General features: G+C 41.6%; 1 protein-coding gene and 1 pseudogene across 1 annotated transcript; one reads left to right on the top strand and one right to left on the bottom strand.

Annotated features, from left to right (window-relative positions):
* Positions 1-19,205, top strand: part of LOC135520267 (zinc finger protein 239-like) — a 467,619-nt pseudogene that overhangs the window by 415,293 nt on the left and 33,121 nt on the right.
* Positions 1,231-8,510, bottom strand: LOC135521782 (zinc finger protein 180-like). The gene is made up of 2 exons (XM_064947512.1): positions 7,792-8,510; positions 1,231-2,773 (listed from the first exon to the last, which is right to left on the bottom strand). The coding sequence occupies exons 1-2, from the start codon at positions 8,093-8,095 to the stop codon at positions 1,887-1,889; spliced, it is 1,191 nt and encodes a 396-aa protein (XP_064803584.1). The 5' UTR covers positions 8,096-8,510; the 3' UTR covers positions 1,231-1,886.

Below are 19,205 nucleotides of genomic sequence, written 5' to 3'. Positions count from 1 at the left end.
AATTTCAGATGTTCACTGCTTGTATTGATGAAGGAGTGGAATCAATGAAGTTCTTCTGCAGTCCCCTGGAATAGAAGGAACACTTCATCAAAGGTAGCCATTTACAGAGCCTGGTGAGGTGCTAGAATGGTTTGTTAGGGCTGACAATCACATTATTCTCAAACAACCCCACAAACAAATTGGCAAAATTAGATGCTATTTTTACACTACAATGACCACAATGCACTGCGTGTCTACTTGCCGTGTCTGTTTATTTTACACCTGCTATTTAAAAGAGACAGAAGAATGCACAATGGTCAATGCTATCAGGGATCCTTGGGAAATCTCTACCCTAAACCCTGACCTTAACCCCTATCTTAACCATTTTAAATATCAACTTCAATGGGCTAGGGACGTCCCACTTTATTGACTGACTGATCCATTCATCCTTCCATCCCTCCTCAGCCTTCCTCTCCTTTGAAGACCCAGTGAGGGTGGAGCTCAATCAGAGAGCTGTTGAGGGACTGGTTAGGAAGAACACTTCTACAGCCAGAGAGATGAAAGGTCACACATGGTTTAGATGGTAAATATTTATGTCCCCTTAGCGGTTCATCACGTAAGCAAAAGGTAATATGTTCCATCATCCATGTTTATTTACATTAGTGCAAATTGTCCACTGATGTGGGTGTAATTTCTCACCCCTTTCGGCTGTATGAAAGTTAATTTACCGTCAGGCACATGCATTTGTACTTTAATATTATGAAGGTAATTTGTGTAAAATTTACTTTTCCTCACTCATTCACCCAATCGTTTACATTGTTTATGCATATTCGATGGCCAGACTCAAATTTGGAACACAATGCCCATCCTGGCTGATCTAAACCCAATGCAGCATATTGTGACTTTTGTGCATCCAGACCTAATGCAGCTTGGAATGATCAGATGACAGAAGTCACATTTAAGTGCCAGGGGTAACTGAGGCCATAGATGCTCCATATCCATAATTTGTTTTATTTAATATGACTAAATGTGTTGCAGGGGCAGTCAAGAAATGGAACGGCAAAGCCACAGAACATGACATAAGCAGAGCTGTGGGCGACCACCTCAAGCCCCTGGTCGAGCCAGGGGTGGTGTTTACCACTCCACCTCGCCTTTAGCAGGCTGGAAAAGTGGGAATATACTGTTTTTCATACGAAGATGGACCAAGAGTCTGTTGATTGATCATTCATTGGGTTAATTTGTTTTGCAATTTGTTCAAATCATATCAAGCTTTATTTATACAGCACATTTCAGACATGGATGCAACACAATGGCTTCACAGGGAAAAACAATGAAAATAAACAGAAATATTAAGAATACAAAAACAGAAGACTAACAACTGAAAGACTAATGAGCATTGTAATATGATGCTACATCCAACCCAAAACATAACTTTTTTTTAGGAGGGGTTCCGATAGACACTGTGGTGTTCACTGAAAGTTGACTCGTAACAACAACTGGGACCTAAAAGACACCCACCATGAGACCCACTAAATCTGCCCAAGAGGAAAACAAAAGAAAAACCCAAAACAAACTGAAAGACAGGAACCAAACCAAAAAAGTTGAGCAACTAAAGGTGTTGACTCTCCACATCTATCAAGACAACTGGAGCACTGGGCCAGACACTCTTAAATAGAACCTGGACCAGCTCAGGTGAAACACCTTCCCACTAACGAGATGGACAAGCAAGCACAGGTGTAACACATACTGACTAACAAACTTTTTTCTTGTTCGTCACTTTTTGTTCAATCTCATAAATAGTAACTATTTCATTTCAGAGCCTGTATTTTGCCCCTGGGGCTAATATTCATATCATATTGATAAGGGGGCAAAAGTTTAAGCTTCATTGTGACATTAATTCATTGATATCATGAAACAACTCCATGTATTTTCTGATGTTTAATCAGAGATCTTTTATCAGAGTATCTCTTCCCACATTGATTACAGCTATGAGGTTTCTCTCCTGTGTGTGTTCTTTGGTGTACAGTCAGAGAACCAGATGTCGTAAATCTATTCCCACATTGACCACAGCTAAACGGTTTCTCTCCTGTGTGTGTTCTCTGGTGTAGAGTCAGATAGCTCGAAGTAGTAAAACTCTTCCCACATTGATCACAGCTATACGGTTTCTCTCCTGTGTGTGTTCTCTGGTGTACAGTAATACATCTAGATGAATTAAAACTCTTCCCACATTGATCACAGCTATAAGGTCTCTCTCCTGTGTGTGTTCTCTGGTGTACAATAAGACCACTAGATGAACTAAAACTCTTCCCACATTGATCACAACTGTAAGGTTTCTCTCCTGTGTGTGTTCTTTGGTGTACAATAAGACTGCTAGATGAAGTAAAACTCTTCCCACATTGGTCACAGCTATAAGGTTTCTCTCCTGTGTGTATTCTCTGGTGGAATGTCAGAATGTTTGATCTAGCAAAACTCTTCCCACATTGACCACAGCTATATGGTTTCTCTCCTGTGTGTGTTCTCTGGTGTATAGTCAGATATCTAGAAGTAGAAAAACTCTTCCCACATTGACCACAGCTATAAGGCTTCTCTCCTGTGTGGATTCTATGATGAATTTTAATGCCTGATGAGGAGGTGAATCTCTTCCCACAGTCAGAGCAGCAGTGAGTTCTCTTCCCAGTGGGTCTCTGCAGGTGTTTCTTGACATGTCCTGATGTGGAGAGACTCTTCTCTGCCTCACCAGCATCATGAGGTTGTTCAGGCTCCCCGGAGGATCCACGATAGTCCTGTATCTCTCCTGTGTGAAAAACAAAGATGGATGATTAAAGTCCCACAACAGCGGTAATCCACTGTAAAAGATGATGCAAACAGCGTAGCCATAATGTTCGACAACAATTGAAGTCTGTATTGGATGTTAAAATTATTTGACATTTGCCTTAAAATGAGCAAGAAGTCATATTTTGTCTTGTTTCCACATAAGTAGTGACATCGAAGATTGTAGGCTAGAAGTAAGATATTCATGTTGTTGAAACTAAGCAGTGTGCCAAAGGTATTTTGGTCTCCAATATAGGCCCCTTTGTGTTTGCTAAAATTGCGGCACGATGGCAATTTGATTGCATAAACTTCTCCCTGCTAATGAGGAAACCGATAGTTATGGATGTACTATATCTGCCTGGAGCAAAAATGGTGAGCAAAGATTTTACTTTTTTACAATGTATTCTGAATGTGAATGTGGGAAAACTCAGGGGAGTAACATCCATTTCCAGGTTGCTTATGAGTACATTTCACACTACTTTGGATTATAATTGTTAGGCTCGTTTGAATGTCCTGTTTGCTACAGTATTAAGATGTGTAATTATTGAAAAAAACGCGTTAATGATAGTATCCATTTGGGTGTTGTCAATAAAGTTACAATATTTATTTTTACTATTTTATTTAACCAGGTAGGCCAGTCGAGAACAAGTTCTCATTTACAACTGCGACCATGCCAAGACAAAGCAAAGTGACAAAAAAAACAACAGAGTTACATGTGGGATAAACAAACGTACAGTCAATAACACAATATAAAAATCTATATACAGTGTGTGCAAATGGAGTAAGGAGGAAAGGCAATAAATAGGCCATAGTAGCGAAGTAATTACACATTAGCAAATTAACACTGGGATAATGGATGTGCAGATGATGATGTGCAAGTAGAAATACTGGTGTGCAAAAGAGCAAAAAAAGTAAATAAAACATGGGGATGAGGTAGGTAGATTGGGTGGGCTATTTACAGATGGGCTGTGTACTGCTGCAGCGATCGGTAAGTTGCTCAGATAGCTGATGCTTAAAGTTAGTGAGGGAGATAAATGTCTCCAACTTCAGCGATTTTTGCAATTCATTCCAGTCATTGGCAGCAGAGAACTGGAAAGAAAGGCGGCCAAAGGAGGTGTTGGCTTTGGGGATGACCAGTGAGATACCTGCTGGAGCGCGTGCTACGGGTGGGTGTTGCTATGGTGACCAGTGAGCTGAGTTAAGGTGGAGCTTTACCTAGCAAAGACTTATAGATGACCTGGAGCCAGTGGGTTGGTGAAGAATATTTAGCGAGGGCCAGCCAATGAGATCATACAGGTCGCAGTGGTGGGTGGTATATGGGGTATTGGTGACAAAACGGATGGCACTGTGATAGACTCCATCCAGTTTGCTGAGTAGAGTGTTGGAGGCTATATTGTATTTGACATCGCCGAAGTCAAGGATCGGTAGGATAGTCAGTTTTACAAGGGCATGTTTGGCAGCGTGAGCGAAGGAGGCTTTGTTGCAAAATAGGAAACCGATTCTAGATTATTTTGGATTGGAGATGCTTTATTTGAGTCTGGAAGGAGAGTTTACAGTCTAACCAGACACCTAGTTATTTAAGTTGTTCACATATTCTGTCAGAACCGTCCAGAGTAGTGGTGCTGGACGGGCAGCGATAGGTTGAAGAGCATGCATGTAGTTTTTCTTGCGTTTAAGAGCAGTTGGAGGCCCCCGAAAAAGTGTTGTATGGCATTGAAGCTCATTTGGAGGTGTGTTAACAGTGTCCAACGAAGGGCCAGATGTATACAGAATGGTGTCGTCTGCGTAGAGGTGGATCAAGAAATCATCCGCAGCAAGAGCGACATTGCTGATATATACAGAGAAAATAGTTGGCCCGAGAATTGAACCCAGTGGTACCCCCATAGAGACCTGGACAACAGCCCAGGTCGATGAAGACGGCTACACAGTACTGTCTTTTATCGATGGCAGTTATGATATCGTTTAGTACCTTGAACGTGGCTGAGGTGCACCCATGACCAGCTCAGAAACCAGATTGCACAGCAGAGAAGTTACGGTGGGATTCGAAATGGTCAGTGATCTCTTTATTAACTTGGCTTTCGAAGACTTTCGAAAGGAAGGACAGGATGGATATAGGTCTGTAACAGTTTGGGTCTAGAGTGTCACCCCGTTTGAAGCTTTCCAATCTTTAACAATCTTGGACGATACGAAAGAGGTTGAACAGACTAGTAATAGGGGTTGCAACAATGGCTGCGGATAATTTTAGAAGAGGGTCCAGATTGTCTAGCCCAGCTGATTTGTACGGGTCAAGGTTTTGCTGATGTTCTGGAAGAGCTGCTATCTGGATTTGGGTGAAGGAGACCCTTGGAGGCTTGGGCAAGTAGCTGCGGGGGGTGCAGAGCTGTTGGCCAGGGTTGGGGTAGCCAGGAGGAAAGCATGGCCAGCCGTAGAGAAAAGCTTATTGAAATTCTCGATTATCATGGATGGTGGTGTTTGTGGGAAGCTGGAAGGAGGTGCTCTTATTCTCCATAGACTTTACAGTGTCCCAAAACTTTTTGGAGTCAGAGCTACAGGATGCAAATTTCTGTTTGAAAAAACTAGCCTTTGCTTTCCTAACTGACTGTGTGTATTGGTTCCTGACTTCTCTGAAATATTGCATATCGCGGGGACTATTCGATGCTAGTGCAGTATGCCACAGGATGTTTTTGTGCTGGTCAAGGGCAGTCAGGTCTGGAGTGAACCAAGGGCTATATCTGTTCTTAGTTCTACATTTTTTGAAAGGGGCATGCTTATTTAAGGTGGAGAGGAAATTACTTTGAAAGAACAACCAGGCATCCTCTACTTACGGGATGAGGTCAATATCCTTCCAGGATACCCGGGCCAGGTCGATTAGAAAGGCCTGCTTGCAGAAGTGTTTAAACAACTTTAGTTAATCCCTAAGGGTCGTTACAGTTGTAATTCAGACAAAAACATGTTCTCACCATCACAGGTACATATACCCCACTTTGGACACTCCCCCTTCCCTCCAATCCTTACATCTTCTGGGTCGACAGGAAGAGGGTAACAGGATACTAAACCCTTATTACTCCCTTCAGGGGATCTGACCTGACCTCCTGACCTCAACCCCTCCTTCGCCTAATCCACAGATGTCCATCCGCTTCCCCTATAGCAATCCTGTGATCTCCTCCTGTCCACCCAGCACATTCCACTTTCTACAGATCTCACTCCTTTATATACTCTGCGTCTGACCTATCATGTCTTTAATATCTCAATGTTCAAAGTTTAGAATCCAACAATAGTCATAAAGTTACACTCCCTTTCAGTTGGTCAACTTCAGTAAAACATACTATGGGAAAATACAATTCCCCACGCAGACCCAAACGGATACCAAATGAAACAGCCCCTGGCAGACCACCCAGACCTGACCCCACAAGAACGGCAGAATTTACGAAGTCCAGCAGCGGGGGGGTTCTTCTGGTTAGGTTGGGGTGGCAGCGTAGCCTAGTGGTTCGAGCGTTGGACTAGTAACCGAAAGGTTGCAAGATCGGATCCCCGAGATGACAATGTACAAATCTGTCGTTCTGCCCCTGAACAAGGCAGTTAACCCACTGTTCCTAAGCCGTCAATGAAAATAAGAATGTGTTCTTAACCGGCTCCACCTAGTCAGGTTATATTGATGACTGGCTCCCTCTAGTCATTTGTGTGTCTTATTTATTTAATCAAACAGCGTGCTTAAGGCATCATACGTTCAGTGCATATAGATTTTATAAAAACACATGGGGCGATTGGTAGAAATTACAGATGAGTCTTGGTTGACCAAGATGTATTTTAGTTGGGGACAACACTAGACCATGATTTTGGGGCTCCCGAGTGGCGCAGCAGACACTGCATATCAGTGCTTGAGGAGTCACTACAGACACCCTGGATCAAATCCAGGATGTATCACAACCGGCAGTGATTGGGAGTCCCATAGGGTGGCGCACAATTGGCCCAGCGTCGTCCGGGGTAGGTAGTCATTGTAAATAAGATGTTGTTCTTAACGGACTTGCTTAGTTAAATAAAGGTTACACTTAAATAAAATAAAAAAAGTGTTTTAATGACCAACCATTTTTTACAAATCTGTCAAGGCACCAACTTTGAGGAAGGTTTAAAACAAAGGTTTCAAGCCAATTCATGAATGTAATTGAATCTAGGTATGTCTTGCCTTTAATGTAATGGCATGACAAAAATTGGCTGAATATTACACAATGACTTAACAGCGCTAATAATTTGCCCCCCACAGGAAATCTACACGGGCAATTATAGAATATACTATAGAGCCGCAATCTGTTTAAAACAATGATTTTGACCTCGTGGATGGCCAGTCACTGTATTCATCGTGTAGTGAATTCTGGGGGTAGCCCCGAGCTGAACTCAAACCTGGGTCCAGTGACTGTCAAGCCAACACCTTATAACTGTTACGCCAAGATTTCTGAACTTCTTGACGAGGTCGCTTAGTGTTAGGTTACGGTTGCTACAATATCGTTCTCTATGAATTTGAGAGTGGTTATACTTCTCCTTCCCCCATCCCTCAGCTGTTTACCAAACCAAGCCTCTGGGCAGCCATTTTGTTGTTTTTAAAAAACCCACACAACCCAGCAATCAAACAATAACAAATCTGTCATTCCACCACTGTTTTGGTAATAAAATGATTATGGGGTTGAAGAAATATAACTACTTTCAAAATTCATAGACAGACCTATGGATGCAAGGACTGACCATCAACATTATAGTTTTAACCATGTTGAGGCTATACAGAGTTGATTTACATTGTTTCTAAACATTAGAGTAAAAAAAATCTTATTTGGGGATCTGATGGAGTACAACAGTTGACCTAAGCTCATGAGGCATGTTATACTCTTCAAGAATCAATAGCTATAAATAAATAGTCACAATATGGATGTAGCAATTGCAGATTTCCGGTTTAACACCAAACATCAGGTCAACTGCAGAGTTTTAGCCTGTTTTTAAGACAATACTTACTAGTGTTAATCAGGGAACGGTTTCTCAAAACCATCTTATGGCTAACTGCACCGTTCGAACCATCGGACACCTTAAGATGCGTTTGGGAAACCGGGCCCAGATATCCAGGGTCCTCCTCTTTTTCCTCCTCCTTTTTGGACGGGACAGTCATCTCCTCCTCTTTCAATCCATAAACTGCATCCTCCTCCTCTTTCAATCTGAACGCGTCTTTCTCTTCTTTCACAGTAACGGCCTCACCCTCTACTTCTTTTTTTATTGTGATATCCTCCTCTTCATTAGAAGGAGAGTAGCTTAGTGGCCGCATGGTCGGGGATGTTAGCTAGGCTAATGCTAACTTAACCAGCCCGCTAGCTGACTAATAACAACAACACCGTAAATATGAAATTAAAGCGGATAACTAACTAAACGACAGAAGTGGGTTTAAAACACAGTGGCTCATATACACTAAAGCGTCTAAAGAGCTTTATTGTTTCGGCTAATTTTGTCTAGCAAGCTACCGCGTTGGCTGACTAACTGTTGCTGCTGCTGAAAGAAGCGTTCCGTCCACTAGATCATACGTCACAATAACAGCATATCCTTAAATTCCCAGACCGCTGACTGGAGTGGGTAACGCAGTTGAGTAAAAAGTATATTTAATTTTCAGACAACAAGTTAACGTGTAGGAAGCATGAGTTTTGAAATTCATACCAGCTTGCTCCTTTTTGTTTTGTCAACTTTTCGGTAGGGATGTTACGTTTGATACCTGAGCTACGAGGCATGCGTCCAAATCTTTATCAGCAGCACGTCATCAACGACGTCTGAAGATTAATTTAATCGAACAACCACCAGATTGTTTTTTTTATTTGGCTGGTTCGACACTGCAGGCGACTGATTGATCTACAAATCACCTCGCATGATAAATAACTACTCATTATGATTTATAAATCAGTCAGCCAGTAACCATTTACCCACAATGCAGCATGGATTTGATGCTCTCGAACACGGCCGGTGGTTTAGTAAATGACATAAAGGCTATGCTGCTACGGTGTGGGATCTCATCTATAATAATGACATACAGGCTATGCTGCTACGGTGTGGGATGTCATCTCTAATAATGACATAAAGGCTATGCTGCTACGTGCTACGGTGTGGGATGTCATCTCTAATAATGACACAAAGGCTATGCTGCTACGTGCTACGGTGTGGGATGTCATCTATAATAATGACATAAAGGCTATGCTGCTACGGTGTGGGATGTCATCTATAATAATGACACAAAGGCTATGCTGCTACGGTGTAAGATATCATCTATAATAATGTCACAAAGGCTATGCTGCTACGTGCTACGGTGTGGGGTGTCATTTAAAATAATTTGGCTGTTCTAAATTCTGTGTTGCCCAAAGCCTTGAGTAATTAACCTATTTTTGAGACAATTGGCTGTAAAGCGTCAATGCTTCAGGAAGCTTTGTTTTCCCATCATGGAATCTTATCTATTTTGGATGTTGGGGATTTTCTCTGTCATCATTCTGTATATCTCTGCTCTTCTGATCTGCAGTCATGTTTTAGTTGGGTTTTGTGAGTTGGGTTCTAACTGGTCTCCATTCGAAGAAAGTAACAAAAAGTGAGACAACGTGGAAATAAAGAAGAAGAAAATATATTTATTAACTGAAGTAAAGTAAATACAATTAACACTGGTGTGTGTTTAGTCAGTAGTGTAAGTGGTCGCGTGTATACATGTGATAATGAGGGGTGTTGAAAGGTGCCAACGCAAACAACCAAAATTGCCACAAAAAATGGCACAACCAAAATCTGCCATTTCACTGATTACCCTCCCGGCTCCGCCCACTGACATCCTATTAATATTAAGGAAAACAAGAGCAAAGAGAAAGAATTCGGCAGACAGAGTGGGAGGGTCGTCACAGCAGTCTGATGATATACCAGGGACTATGCATGCAGTTAGGTTTGTTTTCCTCTAACTATTCTTCAGTTTGCTCCAAGCTGCTTTCATAGAACATAGATCACTGTTAAACTAGGCTGCAGAGCATTCCTAGTTTGACAGATAAATCAACCAGTGTGTGAATATGAAACTGCCTTAAATACAGATGTGAAGGACAGTATGTTTTAAATTCTCACTCAAAATATGCACTGCTCAATTTGAACGTCTCAATATAATATTATTTCATGAAAGGAATGAAAAATACATTTGTGTACAAAAAAAAGTATCTTAACTGCGTTTCCCACACCAATCAGCAGACAGCGATGTGCGTCTTTTAGGCGATGCTGCGAGTGTAATGTATAATCTAGTGGTCGGAACGGATCAACAACGAGTCAGCCACCTTTGTAGCCAACAAAGCCGAAACATTTAGGCTGTTTCTGTGCATATTTGCCTCTGTTTTAAATATGCGTCTGACACCTAGTTAATTGCCCCCATTTAAATGTTATAGGTACATTGTTAGTCAACTAGCTGGCTTCATAAGTTCGCCTAGCACTAAACTAGTTGCTCATGCTAACTGGCTAACATCCCCGACCATGAGCTCACTGATGTTAAAGAGGAGGTCTGCTGGACGGAGAAAGAAGCTCTTGGGCTGAACATTGTCGTGAAAGAGGAGGAGGATGAGGTGGATGGCACTGTTCAAATAAGTAGAGGGTGAGGCTGTTACCGTGAAATAAGAAAAATACGTTACAGTGAAAGAAGAGGAAGACGTGTTCAGAGTGAAAGAGGAGAAACGACCATGAGCTCACTGATGTTAAAGAGGAGGTCTGCTGGACGGAGAAAGAAGCTCTTGGGCTGAACATTGTCGTGAAAGAGGAGGAGGATGAGGTGGATGGCACTGTTCAAATAAGTAGAGGGTGAGGCTGTTACCGTGAAATAAGAAAAATACGTTACAGTGAAAGAAGAGGAAGACGTGTTCAGAGTGAAAGAGGAGGAGGATGTTACAGTAAAAGAAGAGGAAGAGAAAGGAGGCTGCAGTTTTTGGAGTGAAGGAGAAAGAGGGAGAGAACGGTCATATTGACAGAGGAGTCAGGAGTTCTGATTACCACCAGTAAGTACTGTCTTAATAACGGCACTAACTTTCCAAATGTTTTGAACGAATGTGTAGTTTTTAAGCAGCATGCTACTGAAATTCTATACTTACATTTTGTTCTGTACTATAAGAATTTGTTATAATGTTAAAGCTACATTTTAAAATGGGTGGTTAAAGCCCTGAATGTGGATTGGCTGACAGCTGTGGTATATCAGGCCGTGTACCATGTGTATGACAAAACATGTATTTTTACTGCACTATTGGCCATATACCACACTTCCTCTGGCCTTATTGCTTAACTGTGACATGTTTTTACCAGGCGCATGCACGCTGACTTCCGTCGCCAGCTGGACTGTTTTCTCTGACACGCTTCCAGGTTAAGTGTGTCAAGAAGTAAAGTGTGGCTTGGCATGGTCGTGTTTCAGTGGATGCATGGCTCTTGACCTTCGCCCCCGAGTCCGTAGGGGAGTTGTAATCACGAAAAGGGGTAAAAGTACAAAAAATATATATAATAGTACTGAAATTAGACTTTTGTTTTTCCACAAATAATTCCATAAATCCCAGGAAGAGTAGCTGCTGCCTTGGCAGGAACGAATGGGGATCCTTAATAAACCTTATTTAAACATGCTTATTAGCATCAAAGTAGATGACATGCAAGACTACAATTAATAATAAACTTCTTCTGTTACGTATGGTGGAGGCAACTGTGTTCTTGGGGAACTCTACACAATCCTGTCTCAGAGCTCTACGGACAATTCCTTTGACCTTATTGCTTGGTTACCTGTGGGAATTTATATAGACAGGTGTGTGCCTTTCCAAATCATGTCCAATCAATTGAATTTACCACAGGTTGACTCCAATCAAGTTGTAGAAACATCTCATGGATGATCAATGGAATCAGGACGCATCTGAGCTCAATTTCAAGTCTCATAGTAAAAGTAAATAAAGGTCTAAAAAACCCATTTTTGGTTTGTCATTATGGGGTATTGTGATGCCATTATGGGGTATTGTGATGCCATTATGGGGTATTGTGTGTAGATAAGCGGAAAAATCTTCCATTTTGGAATAAGGCTGTAACGTAACAAAATGTGGAAAATGTGAAGGGGTCTGAATACATTACGAATACACTGTATACTCCTGGTAGACTTTTCTAACACCGGGAGAGTTTTATACTGCTGGCAGAGTGTTGGCAGAGTTTTCTACAATTGGCAGTTTTGTGTCATGTGATACGTGGTATAGAAAAATCCAATCTTGGGAGAGTACATGAGAGGCACTATATCTGCAGGTGTCTATTTGTTCAAAACCACTGTTGCAGGTGCCCCTCCACCCTATGGTGGGATGGATCATGTCTACAGAGAAACCTAGATTTGAATACTTAGATTTGTGTGTATTGGCTATATGTTGTGAAATTATTAGATATTACTGCACTGTCGGAGCTAAAACCACAAGCATTTCACAACACCCGCAATAACATCTGCTGAACACGTGTATGTGACCAATAAAATGAGATTTTGATTTGAAATAAATGTCCTATTTATCAAAGGTGCTATTGGCTGGATTTGAATTTAAAAGTCCATATTGATACAGAAACACTAAGCCATTATTTACATTTATTAAGAACAAGTTGATTGACAAAGTAATTAAACATTTGAAGATTTTAATAAACCACATTTTGACTATGATAAAAGATATGCCTTTTGGGGTCAAAATGATCCGTTAGAAGAATGGTTCAATTCAAATATATAGTGGTGTGTAAAGTTTGTTTTAGATTCTCACTCATTAAACAGGAATCAAGCAACACATGCTTATTTTTGAACGACTTAATATAATATGAAACCTTTATGAAATAAATGAAAAATGTGCGTCTTTTAGGTTCCGGCGACGCTGCCAGTGTGACGTATAATCTAGTGGACGGGACCCTTCATCAACAACAACAGCTAGTCAGACACCTCGGTAGCTTTCTAGCAAACACAGCTACAACATTCACGCTCTTTACACTCTTTTTGGTGTATATTAGTCGCTGTGTATTAAACGCACTTCTGTCGTATGTACTTGTTGACCCATTTAATTATATATTTACTTTGTCAGCTAGCTGGTTTGCTAAGTTAGCTTAGAGCTAGGCTAGTCGCTAATGCTAGCTAGCTAACGACCCCGCCTGTGAGTTCACTAAGCTACTCTCCTCCTGATAAAGAAGAGTGTAATATTTGTGTTGTGGAGAAATGAACAGGCAGGAGACGGGAATACAGTCAGTTTTCGTTTAGTCAAAACCCCCCGTCCTCTACAGTTCCCGGCACCCCAGTGCGCATGTGCATTTCCTCTGGTAGGATGCAGCGATTTACTGTGACCTTGTAGTCACCGCACATTCTGACGGTCTTGTCTTTCTTTGGGACTACAACAATCGGAGCGGCTCAGTCGCTCCTCGCTACTTTCGTGATTATGTTATTATTCTGTAGGCGTTCCAGTTCCTTCTCTACTACTTCCTTAAGAGCATAGGGAACCGGACGTGGTTTGTGAAAGATAGGCTTAGTTCCTTCTTGCACTCTGACTTTTGCTGTGAAGTCTTGTATTTCACCGTAGCCATCTTCGAAAAGTTCTTTGTGCGTCTCCAGCATGTTAGTGAGTGTAGCCTGACTCACTGGTTTGTCATTTCTGAGACTGAAGATTTCTCCCCAGTTCAACTTGATCTTTTGTAGTCAGTTTCTGCCTAGCAAGGCTGATTTTTCTCCTTTAACAATGACAAGCGGTAGCGTTCACTCCTTTCCCTCATACCGGACTGGTACCTGGATCTGCCCTAACACAGGAATAGTGTCACCAGTGTATGAAGAAAGGCGGATGGACGCGGGCTGAAGAGGGCACTCTTTCAGTTTTTCTTTGTAGAGTCTTTCTGGAACCAGCGATACAGACGCTCCGGTGTCCAGCTGCATTTTTACTGGTTTTCCCGCTAACTCCATGTTGAGATAGATTCCATCTTTTAGTTGTTGAGCTGTGTACACTGTGAACAGTTCCAATACTGTCAGTTGTACCTTCCTCTTCTTGTGCTGCGTCTGACACTTTGTGCGCTCTTGCTGTGCGTTTTGAGGCTTTCCATACTCTCTGTAAATGTCCAACCTTTCCACAATTGTGGCACTTTTCCTTTTGGAATCGACATTCACTGTGCTGATGATTATCTCCCCCACATCTGTAGCAACTTGGCTTATAAACCTTTGAGATGTGGGCTGCTTTGTTCTTGTGTAACCTTGAGGACGGGACTGAAAAAAGTGTGACTTTTGTGAGCTTTTTTCACCACGTGCATCACTGACCTTGTGAACACCTTTCTGACGTTCTGCATGTCCCGATAGCTCAATGGTATCCCTGTGGGCAAGCTTGAGTCCAAGTGCTATATCACAGGCTTTCTTAAAGGTCAGGTCCTTCTCTGACAGGAGCCTTCTGTGATATGCTTCACCTATGAGACCACATACAAACTTGTCTCGGAGAGCATCATCAAGAAATCGTGCAAACTCACATGTACTTGCCAGCATTTTCAAAGCAAGGATGTAGTCAGCCACGGTTTCCCCTTGACTCTGGTGACGTTGGTAAAATCTTAAACGTTCTGCTATGAGAATTGGCTTAGGCTTAAAATACCTTGAAAGAGTTTCAGTCAGTTCTGCATAGTTCAACTCCACTGCTTTCATTGGTTCAATGAGACCTTTCAGCAATCCATACTCAGGTGGACCCAAAACACTGAGAAATACGTCTGCTTTCTTTCCATCTTTGATTTCATTTGCAGCCAGCCAACGCTCAAAAGGCTCCAAATAGGAATCAAAATCCTCTTTTGTAGCCTCAAACTCTGGTACTCAACCAATGGTTGCCATTTTCACAGTTAATTGTTCAGTTTCCTTATTCCTTGTATTCCATAATTTTCATCTAATTCTTCACTTCAGAAGTATCTGCAGCTACCTCATTCACTGCACCCATTTGTAATAATGTACACACCTTCTTCCTTTTTTTCTTGCCAATATTTCTCCACTGAGATCGCCTAATTTCAATGGGTTCAATGAGTTTTTTTTACTTAACCACCAGAGGGCAGTGTCGCTATTCTGGACTCCAATAGTCTTGCTACTTGGCAGCTCCTGAATACTGTACTAGCAGTGCTAGCAGTGGTTAGCCTTTTATACTGGCGAAAGAAAATAAAAAATAACTGACGAATTACATAATTATTTTGAGTTTCATTACTCACGCAACATACTTCCCTTCAAGTAATGTCCGTTTATGTAGTTTAATCACCTCGTCGCCACTGTAATATTTGTGTTGTGGAGAAATGACCAGGCAGGAGACAGTACAGTTAGTTTTCGTTTAGTCAAAACCCCTCATGTTCTACAGTTCCCGGCACCCCAGTGCGCATGTGCATTTCCTATTAGGTGTAGTAACGTAACACTGCCGTAATGCATTACTGCTTAGTAACAGCACAGTAACTAATATAAACAGATGTAGATCCCAGATACTACAAAGAGGTGGTCTGCTGGATGGAGAAAGAAGCTTTTGTGAAAGAGGAGGGGGGAGAGAAGGATGTTACTATACAAAAACAAGTAGAGGGTGAGGCTGCTACCGTGAAAGAAGAAGAGGACGTTTCAGTGAAAGAAGAGGAAGACTCGTTCAGAGTGAAAGAGGAGGAAGAGGATGCAGTTTTTGGAGTGAAAGAGGAGGGGGAGATGACTGTCACATTGAAAGAGGAGAAAGAGGAAGAAGAGGAGGTTGGAGATCTGTTTAACACCAGTAAGTACCGTCTCTGCAGTCGTTGAACCAATATGCAGTAAAGGGGTTCTACACTTTAATGTTGTTCTGTGGGAATGGCTGAAGCTACACTGTAACGTGTAGAACAGCAAGAGTGGACCATCACCAAAACATTAACAATTGATCAAATGCATCCAATGACAATACCTGAAATACTGTAATCCTCAATATCTCTTATTAGATTAGCCCAATATGTAGTCTTAAAGGGGCAATCAGCAGTTGTTACGTCCATTTTGGGACTTATACATTAATGATATGAACCCATTGTTTCTTGAAGAAATCCCTTATAAATGCCTCATGAGCTTAGTTCAACTGTCGTACCCCACCAGAAACCAAAATATAAGCTTTTTTTTACTCCAATGTTTGTGAGTAAATATAAAAAAACACTATATCCTCAAAACATGGTTAAAGCTATAATGTTGATATCATGGATGGTTGAATTTCTCCAGCCTCATCCCTCAGCTTTTTACCGAAACGGGCATGAAGTACGCTTTGTTATTGTTTCTACTGCTGATTGCTGCCCCCGTTACTCCTCAAGGTCCGAGGACTGTATGTTATTTTCAGAGATAGACTGGCTCTGGCAACTAAAATAGTCCAATATAACATCTAAATGTGAATTGATTCTCAATTGCGATACGTTTTTAGAAACATAAATTGCTGTACTTTCATATCACATCAAAATCATTTCACATAATACTTTCATATCACATCCATAATTTCAAATAATACTTTCATATCACATCAAAATAGGTAACCAGTCGTGACGCCCCAAACGGTAAACCAGATTAGTTTCTCGTAATTTCTCCTTCCTTCAGGCTACTTTTTCTTCTTTGGACTTTATATGGAGGTTGGCAACCAACTTTAAGGTGCATTACCACCATCATCTGGACTGGAGTGTGGACCTCAGTTCATCTTTTAATCACCCACGTGGGTATATACCAAGACAGTTGGGAAGAAGGCACAACAAAACCTTTTCCCCCTCAGGAGACTGAAAAGATTTGGCGTGGGTCCCCAGATCCTCAAAAGGTAATACAGCTGCACCATCGAGAGCATCCTGACCGGTTGCATCAGTGCCTGGTATGGCAACTGCTCGGCATCTGACCCTAAGGCACTACAGAGTGTAGTGCTTACGGCCCAGTACATCACTGTGGCCAAGCTTCCTGCCATCCAGGACCTATATAATAGGTGGTGTCAGAGGAAAGACAACAAAATTGTCAGAGACCTCAGTCACCCAGTCATAGACCGTTTTCTCTGCTAACGCACGGCAAGCGGTACCAGAGTGCCAAGTCTAGGACCAAAAGCCGCCTCAACAGCTTCTACCCCCAAGCCATAAGACTGCTGAACAATTCATAAAATCACCACCGGACAATTTACATTGACCTCCCCACCCCCTCCCTTTTGTGCACTGCTACTACCTACTGGTTGTTTGTTACCTATGTATAGTCACTACGCCCCCACCTTCACGTACAGATTACCTCAAATAGCCTGTACCCCCGCACACTGACTCGGTACCGGTGCCCCCTGTATATAGCCTCCACACTGACTCAGTACCGGTGCCCCCTGTATATGGCCTCCACACTGATTCGGTACCGATGCCCCCTGTATATACAGTAGGGCAAAAAAGTATTTAGTCAGCCACCAATCCAACAATAGTCATAGTTACACTCCCCTTCAGTCAGTCAACTTCGGTACAACATACTATTGGAAAATACAATCATTCCCCATGCCCAAACGGATACTAAATGAAACGGCCCCTGGCAGACCACCCAGACCTGACCCTACATGATGCGTCAGTTTTGTCAATTTATTTATTGTCTTTCGTTTGAAACACTCCTGCCAATGTTGAGAAAGGACGCACACCTGATTACACATATAGAAGTAGGATGAGTCTATCAGATTATGCATAAAGAATTAGGATTAGTCTCCCTGGCCTGCGTGCAAATTTAGGCCTATGAATGTGCTCATTTGAGGATGTCTGATAGTATTTCTGATTGTCTTAACGCACCACCCCTAATGAGAATATTTTTTTTATTCACCTCAAACAGCAAGTAAACAAAGTCTAATCAAAATCATTTGCGAATTACAAAGTATTTTCGTAAATTATTTCCAGCTCTCGCCCTTTCGATAACCACTCAGCATAAAAGGGAAAAAATGAACGCTCTGATCCAGTGGAAATGTCATAAAATACCTGATTACTTCTTAACCACTAGGCTACACTGGGGCGGCAGTGTAGCCTAGTGGTTAGAGCATTGGACTAGTAGTTCAAATCCCCGAGCTGACAAGGTACAAAATCTGTCGTTCTGCCCCTGAACAGGCAGTTAACCCACTGTTCCTAGGCCGTCATTGAAAATAAGAATTTGTTCTTAACTGACTTGCCTAGTAAAATAAAGGTTTAAAAAAATAAAAATTCTTTGCACAAATAGCCGACAGCTGTGTCTGTCTCAAACACACTGGCACGGGAAACTCTGAGGGCCCAGAATATTTTATATCTCCAGTTTTGGGCCGACCCAATTGATACAATGTTTCCAGTTCGTTGTAGGCAGGCTATGTGCAGCAAATGTGATTTATAGGATATTTTCTACTTGCAGGCTGCAATATTTTAATTTTTGGCCTTTATGTAGGCTATTTTTACATAGTTAGCAATGACGATAAAAGTTATTTTTAAATTTGTATAATTTTCATTTAGATATAATGTAGATTTATTTACATTCTATGATTTTGAGATACTATTTTGAATTAAATTAAACTGTTCCAGTAAAATGTGCATATGAAAATCCTAACTGGCACGCAGATCGGTAGAAATTGTCAGATAACTTGGCACTCCAAATGGAAAAGGTTGCTGACCGCTGGTAACCCATTACCGGGAACTTCAGGAGCATAACAGCAGAATTTTTCTCCTTCTGGTTAGGTTATCTTGATCTCTGGCTCCCTCAAGTCATTTGTGTGTCTTAATTATTTAATCAAACAGCATGTTTAAAGCATCAGACCAGTTCAGTACATATAGTTGATTTTATTAAATCACATAAAGGTATGGAAAAATACAAATAACATTTCAACCAATCGATTGGTAGAATGAACAGACGACTCTTGGTTGACCAAGATTTATTTTAGTTGGGGACAGCACTAGAACATGATTTAGGAGCTCCTGAGTGGCGCAGTGGTCTAAGACACTACATCTCAGTGCTTGAGGCGTCACTACAGACTCCCCGGATCGAATCCAGGCTGTGTTTACAACCGGCTGTGATTGGGAGTTAAATAAAGGTTACATTTTAAATGAAATAAAACAGAGTTAATTCAGAAAGTTCAGACCCCTCCCCTTTTTCCACATTTTGTTACGTTACAGGTTTATTTTTAAATGGATTTAAACAAATAGAATCCTCATTCATCTACACACAATAATGAAAAAGTGGAAACAGAAATAACTTATTTACATACGTATTTAGACCCTTTGCTATGAGACTCCAAATTGCTTTCAGGTGCACCCTGTTCTCATTAAGAGGTATCTGTGTTCATTTCCTGGCGCCCCTTCTAACCCTTTTCCTCTCTGCTCTCAAACTTTCAAGGTCTCAGCAGTGCGGGGAGGGCTCCTCTGTCTGCCCTTTCCCCTATCTGTCTGTAACAACTATGTGTTGTTTCCAA

Source organism: Oncorhynchus masou, chromosome 4 (genome assembly GCF_036934945.1).
Source record: "Oncorhynchus masou masou isolate Uvic2021 chromosome 4, UVic_Omas_1.1, whole genome shotgun sequence".
Classification (NCBI taxonomy): domain Eukaryota; kingdom Metazoa; phylum Chordata; class Actinopteri; order Salmoniformes; family Salmonidae; genus Oncorhynchus; species Oncorhynchus masou.
Note: the sequence above shows the minus strand (reverse complement) of the source record. Positions and strands in the feature narration are given on the sequence as shown.

Coding starts and splice junctions, on each gene's coding strand:
- LOC135521782 (XM_064947512.1), bottom strand. CDS start 8,095: ATGCGGCCACTAAGCTACTCTCCTTCTAATGAAGAGGAGGATATCACA. Junction 2,774..7,791: donor CCGTTCCCTGATTAACACTA/GTAAGTATTGTC, acceptor TTTTTCACACAG/GAGAGATACAGGACTATCGT.